The sequence below is a fragment of the Lampris incognitus genome, chromosome 9, assembly GCF_029633865.1.
Source record: "Lampris incognitus isolate fLamInc1 chromosome 9, fLamInc1.hap2, whole genome shotgun sequence".
NCBI classification, from domain to species: Eukaryota; Metazoa; Chordata; class Actinopteri; order Lampriformes; family Lampridae; genus Lampris; species Lampris incognitus.
The window spans coordinates 27625968-27643816 of NC_079219.1; the positions used below are offsets into that span (position 1 = coordinate 27625968).

Here is a 17849-nt window from a genome sequence, read left to right on the forward strand (position 1 = left end):
ACAATTGAATTTTGTATTGTACAACACTTCAGTTTGAAATGTAAAATAGACGATGAATGTAAAGAGAAAACATTAGTCCTTGCTATATTTATTACAGAAAAAAGAAGAGCAAAGGCATCGCTGTCATCAGGCTAAGATTCACCAACTCTCTTCAACAGACAACCGCTCAGCTGAGCAATGTCCTGATATGTGTCTTTTCAGAGTAAAGATGTAAAAAAAAATTTTTTTCGTCCATTTCTTTTCATCATTACTTTTGTTAAACACATTCAAATGGACGTTCTCAAGATTGCAATTTCATAGTGAAAGCCATTATGATTGCGAAACATCAGCAATGGATGGAGAGTAAAAATACAAAAACACAATTCATGTATCTTACTTTCAAATTAAGAGAAACCACTCTGATACAAAATTGAAAGAAAAGAACATTACATTTTAATATGTGTCCAAATAAAGTAAATATTGGTTGTTTCTGCATTGTAGCAATTATGTAATATGCAAAACCAGCCATAAATGTGAAGCAAAAGGACTCAAGTAAAAGGCAAGGTACAGTCCCGGCATAATAGTTCTCAAGAAGGCAGAAAACCCAACTCAGTTTCCTCCACTGTACTGAGAAAAGTGATGCTAGAAAGATGATAACTTTACTCAAAAAAAATAAAAAACCTTCTACTTAAGAATCAAACATGATGTCATTATCTATGGAACATAATTTTGCTATGAGCAGAAATTACGTTAAAAGAAATATGTTGCAACACCATATTAGACTTGTTTAGAGCAAAGATGAATTTCGACAAATCTTGTTAGAAAAAAAAACGTTGACTAGTTTGTTTAATTGGAGTTAGCATCACTTTTTACAGTTTACATTAAGAACAATTGGAAATACTGGCGTGTTCACTGACAGAAGATCTACAAGGCTACACTAAATAAGGCTAGGATCCAGATATGAGCAAGGGTACATCAATTCCAAGAGTTGAACTTCTAACCTAATTTGTCTTGTGATGTTTTCACTGTCTTCTGAGGCTATTTGTAGTGCCGGATAAATTAAATAAAGCGCACTTCAAGACTGTTTCAGATCTACGTTTTCCTGCTCAGGTCTGCTTGGCTCCATCGGTTGCAGCGTACATTCTAAAAATGAGCCTGTAAACTCACAGCTAAAGCACTTCTGAATCAGCAAGAGCAAAGAAGCAGTCTTGATTTGGTATGTACAGAGGTAATGGATAGAGGGAGTATGCTCAAGGCTCAGGGTTCAGGGTTCAAAGGTTGTAGATGAAGGCATCTTGTGGATTCAGACACTGGGGTCACATGGAGGTCAAATGATGACTGTCTCAATGTGGAACGCATGGGAGTAGGTAAAGGAGGAGGTGTGTTTCTGAAGGGGGATGGATGGTGAGACTGAGGTGGTAGAAGGAGAGGTGGAAGTGGAGGAGGAAGAAGAGGGGGAGCGGCTGCTCCACCGAGAGGGGAGACGTCGTTTGGCAGGTCGGGCGGGCCTCGAGAAACTCCTCTGGACAGACAATGAGATGGAAGACCTTTTGCTTTCCTGTGGAGAAATAAATGAATTAAAATTTAGGATTATCACACCCTTTCTATCAACCATCCATTTCACCAGCTCAGATACGTTACATTTTGTCACTTGTCCCATCTGTAGTCTTCTTGCCCCTAGGGAAAACAATAGGCATATTTCAAAGGGGAATATTAAGATACATTTTCCTATCGTATGAAAAAAATACTCTAGGTAATCTTTACTGTGAAAAATATACCATAAGACACATGAGTAGAACCCATCTCTATCAACCAGCAGAAGCAATACATCTCAACATCACATGCCTCATGTATGCTGATGTATCACTGCTATTTAGAGGTCATTCAGAATATTAGCCCTTTTACTTTCGGAGATAAGGCTCAATTGTCGAGATTGGATGAACATCTTATCCACTAAGGAGTACAGCAATTGTTGGGTCAAATTTTCTTTTCTTGTTTTTCTTCTCAGGTTCCCATGATTTCTGGAAACGTTTGAATGACTTTAAAGCAGCTTAATCTATGGAATTTTCGAAACCCTCCACTCTGCTCAAGGCATCCAGGCTGTTTGAGATATTTCTGTAATCACAACACTTGGACCAGAAGACTGCTTCCACTAAAAGGTCCGCAAGATGAAAGGCTAATCTTCATTTTGGAGGGGTTTGTGCCAGATGCCCTGCCAAGTTTACTTTGCATGCAGTACCACCAGCTCCTTTTGTTAGGAGCCTTTTAGCAACAAAATGGCCCAGATGCCCAGATTATAGCAGAGGCATTGGCCTGCTTCTTCCTCTTAGCACATACCAGAAATAAACAGCATTCCCTACGGAGCTGTCCTCAGCCAAGGGCAATCACAAAGTATTTCAGAATGGAAGAGGATGTGTGAGGTCCTCCACTTACACTCATGTCATTGACCTCATAAACATATTTTGTATTTCTTTAGAAAGTATTTTGCATATGGCTAAATAGAAGCTTTAAATGTTTAGCTGAAGGGAACCCTCGATAGCTCCTGCATGTGAAATTGATGGATGTCATGGGTGCATGGATGAGTTTTTTGGCACAGTCTGCACACAGAACCCTACCCACCTGCCCAGTGAGCTGTGTCTCTTTCAAGCCCGTGGTACTTAGAAGTGTGTTGGTCATGTGAGTGTTTGAGCTGTATGAAGAGTTGGTGTGTCTGGGAGTGGGAGCTAGGGGCAGGGTGTCCATGTCCTGCATTTCGAACAGCTCTATGACCTTATCCTCCAGTTTTGGGCTGAGATTGGGAGTTGAAACCACCTGGTTCTCTTGCCATTGGTTCTGCTTAGCCAAAGCTGCACCCTCATAGATCTTTAGGATCCTCTCTACCGCCCCATAGTTGGACCGGGAACCCTCAGGCCGTGGGTAAGCAGCCAGTGTAAGAGGCTTCCAGGGGTGGTCATTCATCACACGAGGTCCAGCTCTGGGAACGTCAGGCTGGGCAGAAGTTACAGCGGTGTGCCCTAGGTTCACCTGGTTCCCTGGTTGTGTTGGCAGTCTTGGTCTTGTCTCAGCAAAGGGCTGCTGAAATGGGCCACCAGCCTTGGCTGGAGGAAAAATGAGTCCATGGGACTTTTCTTTCTTTGGGCCAGTTCCAAAAATATTCTTGGATGGCTGTGTATTTGCAGACAATATGTACTCAGAGAAAATGGTCTCTGAAGCCACATTGTGTTGTGTTTGTCTGGAGGGGCTGTCTGGAGTTTGAGCTTTGTGCTTGACCTCAGAGTAGTGCATGGGAGTTTCAGAGGTTGCCATGTTTACTTCCCTGAGCCTAACCTCTGACTGTTGGGTTGAAAGGTCAGAGGAGGCTTCGTGTTGAACTTTGACCTTCTGACATTGGGAGTCATGTGCGGTTCTTCTTGCTCGGACCTCTGGGTTCTGAGGTGGTGGGTCAGAGGTGGAAGGTGTTGGTGTGACTTCATGACAAGAACTGATTATGTCAGAGGTGACATTGTCCTCAGCATACTTTGGTTGAGGGTCAAAGTTGGCCTCTCTGGGTGGTCTGACCTCATCTGAGGTAAATGCTCTCGAACAAACTGGTGGGTAACCCTTAGAAGAAGAATCTGATGAAATAAAACTGTCCTCCTCAAGCCCACGCCCCATCTCTGCATGAAATAATGTTCGGTTGAACTCAGCTGTTTTCTGCTCCAGCATTATGTTCCTTTTAGGACCCTGGAGGTTGGAGCAGGCAGGTGGCATTTCCCAAGAGGGCAACAGCAAATCTACAGGTACTTCTCTTTGATTTCCCTCTGTACTTTTTAAGTTTCCCACAGCATGCCTATTTGGGCACAAGTCTTTTCCGGCAGTCGGTATGTTCACTTCAGAGAAACTTTTCTGAAAAGGTATGTACGTGGACAACTTGCTGTTGGTGAACTTGCTCGCATCACAAGACCAGCGATTATGGCAGCAACCAACATTACAGTTAGAGTTAGCAGGCGTGGAACATGATGTCATCACTCCATCTGACAGGACTTTACCCTCATTCTCTTGTAGCATAGCTTCAAATTTCCTCACAACAGAAGGGCTGTTACACTTTCTGTCCACCAGAGTACAAGGGCTGTGACACTTCCTGCTAGTCGTTACAGGGGACTCTGGGATATGTAGTATGGGCTCTAGAGCAGTTTGGCTGCTTAAATTCCAGGAGGTGGTGCGAGGAGGAATGGCTGGGGCTTGTGGATCCATCTCAGTAATTATTTTGAGATTTGTATCATTGACCCTATCGATGTCTGTACCATCGTAATTGGTCTGGGATTTTGGTCTTTTACTGTCTGCCCGCCAAGTGTTATCTGTTGATAAAGTGATCCAGTTTTCCCTCTCCAAGGCCCGGAGGTCATTGTAGATCTGGTTGAGATCACAAGGTGGCTCATCAGCTTCTAGCTTGGTTTTAACACTGTCCAGAAGTGCCTCCTTCACATCAGGGATGTGTGCAGATCCAGAAAGATTCCTTCATGAAAATAAGAAATAAAGAAAGCACATTCATTTAGATCAGAAATGCTATGTTTAACATACATTTTCATATTTTGCACCAGTAAATTAAGAACATAAGTTAGGAACATACTGATGGCAACAGAACTTGAAACGTATAACTGCTGCACATATAAAGATAAATAATAAAACCACTAGACAGGTCGCCACAGGGTTTACATTGCAATAGAGGTTTAGTTACCTCTTATCCCCAGTCTTCTTTCTGACCTCATCCTGGTAACTACAAAGCTCCTCGCTCACACGGGCTATCTCCTTGAGAGCCTTACAGAGAAAGAGAGAGAGAGAGAGGCACAATACTGTATATTACTAGAATTAAACAGAAAACTTGGACTTTGAGTCAATGGTAGGGCAGATAAAGGGCTGAATATTTAAAAGAGAGGGATGAAAGGGGTAAATATAGAGAAGGGAATGTAGAGTCAGTGATGATGAATAAGCAAATATGCAAATAAAAACAAAAAAATCATGTTTTGCTTCCTATAAATGAGTGCAGTCATTACAGATATTGTGTCTCTAAACTTACAGTTGTAAGAGCAATGGAGTTCTTCTTCTTGTCACTGTTGTATCTCAGTTCTGTCTTCAGAGGATTCACCTCAGGGCCAACATGAATATTTCTTTCATTCCCTTTAGAAGTATCAGTGATTCTCAGGGGCAATTCACAATCTGCGGCTCCATGCCAAATGACCTCCAGCTCTGCCATATCCATAGTTTCCTTGTTGTCTATGAGTGAGGTGTGTTGCTGAGTCTCTCTGCCTCTTGGTTCCTTATCCTGCTCAAATCCTGCATGGTCATTCTGAGCAAAATGGCCACAAAGCATAGGTTCACAGTGGGTGCTTTCCAGGAAACATGGTGAGTGGTGGCTATCCCTTCCATCACCACGGATGCTGTTGTTGTGCAAGTGAAATGACAGATTTTGGGGGGTTTCTGATTGACTGCTACTGCTGTGGGGTTCGAAGTGTGACTTGTCACTTAGCAGACTGGAGCTGGTGCTGGTGGAGTGCAGACTGAGCCTCAGCACAACGTCATCATTGTCCTGCATCCCACCATCTGCTCCGGTCTCCAGTCCTGTCCCCTCCCGCTTGGCCCTTACCTCACAGTACAACTGGAAATATGGGAAGAATGGAGGTCATAATCAGTGATGGAGCAGTAGACTAGGATAAAAGGTTTTCTTTCTTTCTTGTTGTATGTCTTTTCCTAAAATAGTATAAGACAATCTGTGGGATCAAAATAAACCACAATGTTTGCCACTGGCAAGCACTCAATGTTAAAAGGTAAAGTTTAAATTTTGCAGGAGTACAGGAATCTAAAAAAGGAAATGTCATTGTTCACAGCCCTACAGTTTCTATCTGATTACAGCCTTGCACTAGACTAATGTGTTCAAAGCCAATGAATAAATGTAATTCACAGTACAGGGTACTATATCTTCCAGTAATACCTCTACATCAACTAAACATGTAGAGACAGTTGAAAAGAAGTGGGTCACTGAAGAAAATTCATTTGCAAAGTAACTGGAAATGACATAATATTATTCCATGAAAACATAATAAGAGTCATATTAAATGCCACGGCGATTCAAAAATCACAGCATTAATCTATCACAAGCCAAACATAACACCAACATATTTAACTAGCATGCTTAAACTATGGATTACTATTATTTGGAGAACCTATGATGTCCTAACATCAAACTCTAAAACAAAAGTATTTCATGTTGACTGGCAGTCCTCCCATCATGTAATATGTGAATGGGACTACTGCCTTTTAACCTTCATTTATTCATTCGTTGATTTTTCTTCCCATTTCCTGTGAGGCCAAATGAGAGCCACATGTTCTTTTCAAAGCAGTTTGTTCCAATGCTTTAACGCTCTGTCCAACTTCTTTTGTATGACTTTCCTCATTAAACGCTAGTTTTTTTATGACTGAGTCAGATATAATCCACTAGTAGTCTTGGCTCTGGGGGATTCCTATACTAACTACCCTCATCATCAAACATGTCTGACGTTCCCTCTCTGTCCCCCTTTTCCCTCCATGTCTTAACCTCATTTTTACTCCCTACCTCATTTTACTCCCTACCTTACCCGCTCAGACCACCCTCATCTAACTGTCAGACTCTCTCCATAATCCACTCCAACAGATCTCAGATTAGAGGCTTGACTCACTGGTCTCCAGCTTTTGGGAAAAACTTCCCATTTTTTTAGATATATACAGAACGGGAAATACATCTGCAAATAGAATTTCAGAGCAAGTTTTCACTTTGAGACTTATCTCTTCTTCAACCATCAATCTCTCTCATAAATCTCTCTTTATGGTTTTCCTCCTCCTCTGGCTTCATCATTTCATCTCATAGCCCCGTCCCCTGCCACCGTCTCTCTCTACACAAAAGGATACCAGAGAAATTGCTAAATCCCCCAACACCCCCCACTCATCCCAGCTCTGCAGCTGCACTGATTGGAGCTATTGTTTTGACAGTTTTGATGGTGAACAGGATGTGTAGGAGGGAAAGGTTATTGTACACAGAACTGCAGGCACCTCCATCTATAGGCAGAATTGGATCCATGTATCATATAAGAATTTAGTTAAATCTCCAGAGGATGAAAACTGAAGGTTAGAAAAAAGAAAAAACTCGGGGGATGTCTATCGGTGTGTAACACTCCACCATGTGGTGCTAAAAATTTGACAAACACACACATATACCCAGTAACATATACCCAGAACCATAACACCGTGTATGTGTGTGTGTGTGTGTGTGTGTGTGTGTGTGTGTGTGTGTGTGTGTGTGTGTGAAGGCAATTTTTAGGCTCAGGATTATCAAACCATTATATAACCTACTGTATAATTCTACCTTGTTGTCATATCATGAACATATAGGGTATAGTAATCTCAGTTATGAACTGAGGTACACACCAACAAGATGCTGAAAAGCCTGGTTTGCTAAATTACTGTAAAATCTATGCTTCTGGTAGCAGTATGACAGATGCTCTAGCATGGATTACTAAACCCTCACATGCATGCCTGTATGACATATAGCTCTGATGAGGAGACGCCTCTGCCACCCACATGTATTTTTTTCCATACAAATTTGAAGTAGTAATTAGGGATTGGCTTAATACTATAGACAATATCCAGTGCACAGTATGAACTGCATGCTAACGTTTTCGCCCTATGCCATTAGTCCCTGGGATTAAAATCAAGACATTACTTGTAACATTGTCTTCTTTTAGACAGGACTGCATGCGTCGATATTTATAAAAATGATTATCCAACCATCTATCAAAATGTACAGAAGCATGTACCCGCAGCACACATACATGTGCAGACACAAACACACACACACACACACACACACACACACACACACACACACACTGTAGCTCACCTCCTCTATCTTCTTCTGCATGTCTCTCAGTTGGCTCTCCCACTCCCTCCTCTCCACGTCGAACCTCTCCAGCAGCTCAGCCCGCTCCCTCGACCAGTCCTTCTCACTGTGCTCCAGCCGACAGCGCAGGTCCATGGCTGTGGAGTGTGTGTCCGCCAGGAGCCTCCGCTGTTCTTCCCTCTCCCGGCGGAAAGTCGACGTCTTGCCACGCGCTTCTAGAGCATTCCAAAACGCCGCCGAGCCACCGGGACCTGCTGCTGACTGGACCCCTTCGCTAACCGACCCAGCACCTTCTCTAGCCTCCAACTAGGCAGACAGAGAGTTGGAGAGAGAGGGAAAGCAAGAGAGAGGGGAAAGGGGAGGGCGGAGGGTAGAGGAGGAGAGAAAATGGAGAAGGGGAAGTTAAGAAAGGTAGAGACATTGATTCCAGAATCCGTGTAATAAAGAGAAGGATTGGAGGGAATGAGAGGAGGAGAGAGAGAGAGAGAGAGAGAGAGAGAGAGAGAGAGAGAGAGAGAGAGAGAGAGAGAGAGAGAGAGAGAGAGAGAGAGAGAGAGAGAAGAAAGGAAGAAGACAGGAAACGAGGCATGACAGGAGGAAAGAATGCAGGACAAGGAAAGGAGAGAAGATGTGGGGGTTGAGAATGGAAAAAAAACAGAAAATGTGAGGAAAGGGATTGAGAGAATGAAGGAGTGGCAGGAAGAGAGGTGGAGGAGAGAAAGGGAACAAGGGATGACAGAGATGAGTGTCAGTGGGTTCGGAGGGAAGAGGGCGACAGACGAGAGAAAGACAGGACTTGAAACTGAAAAATATCCTGTTAGAAGTCCCACAGACAGACACAGGATACTGTGCAGGATATAGCAGACTCGAGCACAGGGAAGTGTGTCTGCAAAGGATGCACGTGGTGGCGGTAAAAGGAAACATGGGACTGCAAGTGTTTGCGGGTGGAAGAAATATGAATTCGCACAAAGAGAATCTTTCTCCTCGACACAAGTAAGGAGAGAGACCTAACTGATTTCTCAGAATGGCATGAACGTGTTTATTTGTTTTGCTCAAGTCAAGATGGAGCCAGAGGATTTCAGATCTGTTCAGGATGAGAATATTTGTGAATGCCGCTATTCAAATGTGAGTCCCCCCCCCTCCGAAGTGCTGAAGCAGTACAGTTTGTGTTAGTAAACATTCACCTCTGTACCATTTAAAATTGAAACAACAGATGACAGATTAAAACGGCAGTGTGTTGTATATGGCCAGAATTGGTGCAACCAGAATTTCTATCGAATTACAGGAATTCAAATATGTGTAATGCTTCACCAAGTTGGTGAAATTCACTGAAAGGGTTTTGACTGAATCTGTGCTTGTTTTCTACTCTTAAGTGTTGCAGCAAAATTGAATCTGAACTGAATTTGAACTTGATTGGAAAGCGTATATGTTTGGCCATTGTCCTGCCTCCTGATCTGCAACAGTGGACTTTCCCCTCGATGACATCACAGATAAATCATCCCTCTCTGGTCTTCAGCTTTCTGTGAGATGGACTGTGTTTCCAAATCTATACCGAAATCCAAATCTATCCTATGCCACAGGGGCAACATATGGGCAATGTTATCTTGAGAGGCGTTCCTCTTTAAAAATAATTAGAGCTAAGAATGAGCTTGGCAAAAAAAAGGACCTATACTTTATGTACTAAATATGTGCCTTTTGGTGTTTTAAAAAAGGAAATAAAATAAGCAGACTTTGAAAATGGAATGAGTTCAAGACAATGTGTGTTTGTCTCACACTGTAACTCTGTGTGTGTGTGTGTGTGTGTGTGTGCACTGTGCATATGCATGCACAAGGGAGACAAAAACGAGAGAGAGAGAGAGAGAGAGAGAGAGAGAGAGAGAGAGAGAGAGAGAGAGAGAGAGAGAGAGAGAGAGAGAGAGAGAGAGAGAGAGAGAGAGAGAGAGAGAGAGTCTCTCTGCATACAGACATGCCAACATGTGTGTTTTTTCAGTATTCAGACACCAAGACATCAAGCTAGGCCCTCTTACAAGCCTCGGTCATGGTGCTATTTCTGCCTGTGGCCTGGGGTCATGAAATTATAGTATAGCAAAACAAGACGGGCTTCTCTGTCTGTCTCTGGCTCCCGTAAATGGTTTCCACAATTACAGATGGACGATGATGGGTGCTGTCCACAAGCCTATTTAAAAACACCCAAAGGTAAACAAACAGCCAAAGTTCAGAAACAAGATGGGAGGAATAAACAAAGGAGTCAGAATGTCCATTAACAAGCTAAATCAAAGGTAGGGCCTCCTGCCAACAACCTTTGCAGGATGAAAGAAATGATGCATATACAAGAGTAATACTGCACATGCAAAAAAGGAATTTAGCAACAAGTAATAATGGGGTGATGCACAAATGGGTGCCTACATGTGCACACAACCATGTTTGCAACCTGAAATCACACAGGCTCAAGAATTCATTTCCTGCTCCACTGTCAGTGTGTGTTGCAGTGTATATAAAGGTGACCATGTCACCATGGTGTCCCACTATAAATAGGGAACACAGAGCCAAGACTTTACAATGTCACATTCCTCGAGGAGGGGAGGAGTGGAGGAATGGGGAGGAGGAGGGGAGGGGGGGGCAACTTGGCCGCCAAGGCAAAGTGAGATGTCTCTCGCTGCCAGGAGCTTTCATAAATCAGTGGTATGCACAGAAATATGACCAGAAATATCTGGCAGGGAACCTTGGGCCTGGGACCTTGGATGTTTGTTTGGTGTTTGGTGGTGCTGAGAGAGTTTAAGAAACACACACATGAGATACACACATGCCCACACATATGGCAACACAAACACACATGCACACAAACGCTACATTAGGGAGACTGGGTGTGTAGGCTTTCAGAATCTCAAAATAGAAAGCCCGTCTTTTTAACTTCTTGACATGCAAATTAAGTAGATTCTGCAATGCATGAATATTTCTCTTTTTTTGTGGATTTTATCACCTTTTTCTCCCCAATTGTACCCGGCCAATTACCCCACTCTTCCGAGCCATCCCGGTTGCTGCTCCACCCCCCTCTGCTGATCCGGGGAGGGCTGCAGACTACCTCATGCTTCCTCTGATACATGTGGAGTCGCCAGCCACTTCTTTTCACCTGACAGTGAGGAGTTTCGTCAGGGGGACTTAGCGCGTGGGAGGATCATGCTATACCCCAGCCCCCCCCCTCCCAATAGGTGCCCTGTCCGGCCAGAGGAGGCGCTAGTGCAGCAACCAGGACATATACCCACATCCGGCTTCCCATCTACAGACATGGCAAATTATGTCTGTAGGGACGTCCAACCAAGCCGGAGGTAACACAGGGATTCGAACCAGCGATCCCCATGTTGGTAGGGATTGGAACAGACTGCCACACTACCCGGATGCCAATATTTCTTAAACTAGAACAGAAATACGGGTCACGAGTCAAGTTGGGAAATTCAGAATAATCGGAACAGAGGCAACTGTGCCAGTGTTAGTACGCCACACAACATTTTGGTTTTTGCCACGGTCAAAGGGTGTGGTCAGAATAGGAACATTTTTTTAGTAAGCCTCTATCCAAGGGGTCAACCTGTCCGCCCCTTCTCTTTGCCCACTCCTATTCGAGGATACACAGCGGTCACCGAATTTGTCCGGTAAAACCTGAACTTAGAAAAGATGTCAATTTGACCGAAAAGCCTGTTGACCCTGGTGGGCGATCCCAGATAAGCACTTTGAGATGCTCGGCGAACATCTATCCAGAAGTATAAACTGTGGCAGGATGTGGCAAAGGGAGAGTACCGCTTTCACAATAGCGCTTACTCCTCCCAACATAACTCCGCTGCACGCCAACATTCCCTTCAGCCTGTTTGTGCAATCAATACAGACTTTTCCTTGTGTGTGTGTGTGTGTGTGTGTCTGTGTGTGTGTGTGTGTGTGTGTGTGTGTGTGTGTGTGTGTGTGTGTGTGTGTGTGTGTGTGTGCCCACAGAAATGTGCATGCGTTTGTCTCCATAATATTCAAGTGAGAAAGAAGCCAGTCTTTGCAATAATTAGTCTTTGTATCGCACCTGTAAAAGCCAACTAACATCTGGGTTTTGGGATAACAAGACTTGGAAAACAGCGTGTGAATGCACAGCTTATATAATAAACAGCAAAAATACACAACCGTGTCTGGGAATAATTGTTCCTTGACACTGTAAGGGATTGCGAAGTGATTTGAAAGGCAGACAGCACTGCAAACATGCACACACGTGCATATGCTTGCACGCATATAAACAAATACATACTACATATGCACACACAAGCACGAAAGCACACACACACACATTTCTATTTCATCATTTTTCAAAAAGGCTCTCTTTTTTTGTCCTTCTCTTTCTGTGTCTCCCTCTCTCTCTCTCTCTCACCCTTCTCCCTTTCACTCCACTGCTGCACTGTCGTACAGACACCAATACATTTCCCCAAATCCTCCCGTGCGTGGCTAAACTGAGGGGGAAAGCAGGCAACTGAAGTGCCTTTGATAATGGATGACTCACGCGCACTGGCATCACGGTATTAACCTCTGTCTTTGTGTGCGTGTGTGTGTGTGTGTGTGTGTGTGTGTGTGTGTGTGTGTGTGTGTGTGTATGTGTGTGCATATGTGTGTGTGCATGTGTGTATGCCCGTGTTGACATCATACTATAAACTCCTGCAGCAGATTAAACCTCCCATCCTGCTCTGCTCCGCTTTGCCTCACAAGGCTTCAGAAACACAAAGTAGAGTACTGACTGTGTCTGCCTTTATAAGGCCCACTGTCAGCCACACTGCGGGAGGGCAAAGCAGCCGGGAGGAGAAAGAGTAGCAGCGAACTGCAGTACTCTCCCATCTAGGCAGCCAGAGGGACAACACAGTGTAGCCTTATCATCTGGTTAAAGTTACTCCAGCCTGGTTAGTGTGCATCTCAAAGACAAAAAAACGTGTGGGCGTCTGGGTAGCATAGCAGTCTATTCCGTTGCCTACCAATACGGGGATCGCCGGTTCGAATCCCCGTGTTACCCCCCGCTTGGTTGGGCGTCCCTACAGACACAATTGGCCGTGTCTGTGGGTGGAAAGCCGGATGTTGATACGTGTCCTGGTCACTGTACTAGCGCCTCCTCTGGTCAGTTGGGGCGTGGGGGAGGGGGGAAGTGGAGGGAATAGCTTGATCCTCCCACGTGCTACGTCCCCTGGTGAAACTCCTCACTGTCAGGTGAAAAGAAGCGGCTGTATGTATCAGAGAAGGCATGTGGCAGTCTGCAGCCCCCTCCTCTGGATCGGCAGAGGGGGTGCGGGGAGGGGGTGGAGCAGCGACCAGGACGGCTAGGAGAGCGGGGTGATTGGCCAGGTACAATTGGGGAGAAAAAGGGGGGAAGTGTCTCCTGTTCTTCTTTCAGATACACTTATTTGTTACCATAGACAGCTGCTGTTAATAGCTCATTTGCATAGCACAAGCTGTTGAAATGCGAGCCGGGCGGATGTGTGTCTGCTTGGGAGGAACTAGCTAAGCTTGTCTCAGCGCAAAGCTTTTCTATAAGCTAAAGGCTTAAGTAGGATGGGTGCTGGGGCGACTTCACGCCTCCGCAAACGAGAGGCAATTTATGGATTACTGCTGTTGAGTCAAAGTGTACCTCTACACCATACGTCAGGCACCGCTGGCCAGAAGTCTACATGAGGTTCGGGCTGCATCACCTCATAGCCACGTGATATACATAGCAAGCCATAACTATGTCTGATCACTTGGGTCAGACAATTATCTGACATGATTTACGTCACTGGCATCACAGCATCAGCAGGTCACAACGTCATGCAAAAAAAAACCTCCGAGTTTATTTTCTTCTAGCATGGGGGACCAAGAAGACATCACAGTCAAGTCAAGTCAATTTTATTTGTATAGCCCACTATCACAAATTACAAGTTTGCCTCAAGGGGCTTTACAGCAACACAACTTCCTGTCCTTGGAGCTTTCTCAATCAGGCGTAGTCAGGTTGAACATATATTTCAACAAGATATAGTGAGTTAAACTGTGGACAGTGCCAGGGTGAGCGTGTGCTTAACCAGTTGCAGGTTCGAGAAAAGAAAACTATGGGGCGGGCGTCCGGGTAGCGTTGCCTACCAACACGGGGGATCCTGGTTCGAATCCTCATGTTGCCCCCGGCTTGGTCGGGCATCCCTACAGACACAAATGGCCGTGTCTGCAGGTGGGAAGCCAGATGTGGGTATGTGTCCTGGTTGCTGCACTAGCGCCTCCTCTGGTCGGTCGGGGCGTCTGTTCGTGGGAGGAGGAGGGCTGGGGGGAATAGCGTGATCCTCCCACGTGCTCCGCCCCCCTGGCGAAACTCCTCACTGTCAGGTGAAAAGAAGCGGCTGGTGACTCCACATGTATCGGAGGAGGCATGTGGTACTCTGCAGCCCGCCCCAGATCGGAGGATGGATCTGCAGCCCTCCCCAGATCGGAGGGGGTGGAGCAGCGACTGGGACAGCTCGAAAGAGCGGGGCAATTGGCCGGATAAAAAAAGGAAAAAATAAAACTAGGCTGGCTTGACATATTTCACAGAATCCAAAGCTTTCATCATACTGACAATGCGTAGTCTATTTAAATAAGCCCACCGCCCTCCAATGGAAGCAAATATATAACCGGATTTGAATCAATACTCACGGAGGCCACTTCTCTGTCGTCGGCACCGTCTTGCAGGGATTGCCAAGCGATAGCTCACAGATCCCCGCCTCGCTATGCAAACCCAGCGCTGTGGAAAAAGTATTTTCCACTCTTTCTCAAGAAACACTTGACCTGTTGTTTCCACAGACAGCTGCTGCTAATCGCTCATTTGCTTAGCACAAACCGCTGAAAGGTGAGCTGGATGTCTTGTGTGTGTGTGGGGGGGGGGGGACCAGCTATACGCTCAGTTTATCTCGGTGCAAAGCTTTTCTCTAAGCGGTGGCCGGAGTTGAATGAATGCCAGGGCAACTTATCGCCTTACCACATCTGTGGCAATTGTAGCGAGCCCAATTTACACTAAATTACAGACACATGCATACATGAATGAGAGCACTGACATGACATGCATTGAAATGGAAAACAAAACAGCAGTAATGCTACTTTTTTCCCTGATTTTTGGACACACACATGCACAGGCACTCATGCGCACAAATGTGCCCATACACCATGTCAAACTATATTCTCAAGCACAGGTAATATTGTCTTTTGTCGGGATGTTTTTCGACACAAACACATTCACTTACACCAAGTCTTATCCTGGAAAAATATACCATAAATAAAATATTGTCTCTCTATTATTGTTATTAGCCATAGTAGTAGTAGTAGTAGTAGTAGTATTAATGTGCACAACGCCACCCATCTGACCTTACCTGTGCAATCCTGCATTTGAGCTCTGCCTTCTCCAGCTCCCAGGCACATTTGTCTCTGGTGTACTGCAGCTGCAGCTCGCTCCTCTTCTCCTCCTCTCTCTTCACCTCTGCCTGCACCTCTTCCAGAACCGACTTCAGGTCCAGCAAAATCCTTCTGTTCTCCCCTCCCTGCATGGGAAAACATTTGACAACAATTTGGTTAATCAGATGCACTTGCTGTACAACGGAAAAGACTGGCTGGTGCGGTTATTCCACTCCGCTCTGCGCCAGCCACGCGCGCGCGCCTACTGGCTACGACTACAGCGCGGGTCAAAAGGAACCGATTTTATGATCACGCTCATGGACTGGATGCTGGAAGTCTGCTGAGGTGAAACCCCTCTGCAGCGCCGCAGTAAACACTAGGCCGCCACTCGGGCACTATTTGTTCCAATTACTTGTATGTCCGCCACTTCTCTCAGCAGCGATTCCTTTTCATGCATCCATTCTTCTTTGTCCTGGCCGTGTCGCTTTTTCAACTCCTCAAATTTCTTTTTCAGACGCGAGTGCTGGGTTTGCCCATACTGCTGCAGCTGTTGTTGTTGTTGCTGTTGTTGCTGTTCTTGTTGTTGCTGCTGTTGCCCCGCACGGATTTGCAGGTTGCGGATTTGCCCCCGAGAAACCTCCAGTTGCGCCGCGACTCCTCCCAGCGGAGCTCCTCCGTTCTGGGGTTCGAGGATGTGACCGAGGACGGCGGGCGGGGAGGAGATCCTTCGCAGCGGACTGCAGCTCTTGTTGCCCCGGCCTCTCTCCGGCCGCTCCAGCCTGGGGCAGGGGACGAACTCCCAGCCCTGAGAGGGCACATAGCCCCCACCTCCTCCACCAAGCATCCCTGACCCGTTCCCGAACGAACTCCACATTTCTCAGCGAAAACACACACATACATACACGCACACATGCATGCACACACACGCACGCATGCACACACACACGCACGCACGCATACACACGCATACAAAATAATAGCTTTTCAAGTGGTGGCCGGAGACATATTGACACCGGCCACCTCCGCATTTGTTTCTTCCATGTCCCCGCCGGGCGCCGTTGGTGCAGGACAAGGTCAAGCCGACGTTTCGATGACTGCCACTCTCGAAACGGCGCCTCTAGTCTCCGAGACGTGTTCTGATTCTGTCACATTATGGTGTAAAAAAAAAAAATATTCCGCTCGCGAAGTGTCGTTTATCTTGACATGGGGGACACCGCACCTCCTCTCCTGCCGCACAGGCAGCTGAAGTGACTGGGTCTCCCAGTAAAGCACTTGGACGTAAGCGGGAAGACCCAAAAATATCCAGCAGCGCACTGATCTAAGAGCGGCGAGTATTTTTTACCCCCCCCCCCGCCGCCGCCCGCCTCCCCGTAGCCATGTGTTTGTTTTCTGGGTGAGACCGTGTAATCCTGCTATCTGTGAAAAGTTTGGACGGGGCAGCAGGAGACGTGAATGAGTCGCTCCTCGCCTGTCACGCGTTTACTGCACTGCAGAGGTGCAACAATAAACCGGTTTACGCGCGACACGCGATTTGCCCCACACAGTGTTTTTGCCCCTGTCACCGTGATCATTCACAGGGCAGACTCTGAATATCCCAAGTGATCACTACGCAGTCCTTTATACCTTATGATATGCAAACTCCATTCAGTTTTTCACTAATCTGAAATTATGCGACGAAGTGGCACGCGGGGAAAAAATTGCCTTCGGGGCTTTCTACCAAATTCATAGACCTTGCTTAACCTTAACCTAACCTAACCTTAACCTAACCGATAGCTAACCCTCGACCTAACCTCAACCTAAGTGGCAGAAAGCCCTGGAGGCAAACTTCACCCACAACCAATGAAGTGCCGGTTGCCTGACCCCCCCCCCTTACCTGATTTTATCAGATAGGATCAAATTAAATGCTACGCAGACTACAGCTTCTTCTGGGCGGCTATGAAAGTCCTCCTTTTCAACCAACAGACACATAAGATCTCAAAAATTGACTCGGTGGAAAGAAAAAAAGACAGAGGTGGCTGTAGCCCAGCGCTGAAATGATGCTTTCATTAACAAAAAACAGCCCTGGTTACTCACACACACACACACACACACACACACACACACACACACACACACACACACACACACACAAACACACACATACAAACACGCCCCCTCGCTCTCCTTGTCTCTCTCTGCCTCTCTCTACGCAGCTGGTCCCAATATGTGACGTAAAATTCCCACCAGCGGGATTAAGGAAGTCCGCCCCCGTGGGCGTCCGGGTAGCGTAGCGGTCTAGTCCGTTTCCTACCAATACGGAATCGGCGGGTCGAATCCCCGTGTTACCTCCGGCTTGGTCGGGCATCCCTGCAGACACAATCGGCCGTGTCTGCGGGTGGTATGTCGGATGTGGGTATTTGACCTGGTCGCTGCACTAGCGCCTCCTCTGGTTGGCAGAGATGGGGTGGAGCAGCGATCGGGACGGCTCGGGGTAATTGGCCAGACACAATTGGGGAGAAAAAGGGGATAAATAAATTTTTTTTAATAAAGTCCGCCCCATTGCCACATCTGAGTGAGATTAACA

General features: G+C 46.0%; 1 protein-coding gene across 1 annotated transcript; it reads right to left on the reverse strand.

Annotated features, from left to right (window-relative positions):
- Nucleotides 1-409: 409 nt before the first annotated feature.
- soga3a (SOGA family member 3a) lies at nucleotides 410-16130 on the reverse strand. The gene is made up of 7 exons (XM_056286964.1): nucleotides 15699-16130; nucleotides 15265-15432; nucleotides 7889-8194; nucleotides 5036-5614; nucleotides 4697-4776; nucleotides 2599-4474; nucleotides 410-1537 (listed from the first exon to the last, which is right to left on the reverse strand). The coding sequence occupies exons 1-7, from the start codon at nucleotides 16128-16130 to the stop codon at nucleotides 1307-1309; spliced, it is 3672 nt and encodes a 1223-aa protein (XP_056142939.1). The 3' UTR covers nucleotides 410-1306.
- Between the last annotated feature and the right edge of the window lie 1719 nt (nucleotides 16131-17849).

Bases quoted from the DNA above. Each gene is read 5' to 3' on its own strand.
- soga3a (XM_056286964.1), bottom strand. From the start codon at position 16,130: ATGCTTGGTGGAGGAGGTGGGGGCTATGTGCCCTCTCAGGGCTGGGAG. The intron at 15,433-15,698 runs GTAATTGGAACA...TTTCCCATGCAG, and splicing joins GAGAAGTGGCGGACATACAA to GGAGGGGAGAACAGAAGGAT. The intron at 5,615-7,888 runs GTGAGCTACAGT...CCATATTTCCAG, and splicing joins TGCAGAAGAAGATAGAGGAG to TTGTACTGTGAGGTAAGGGC.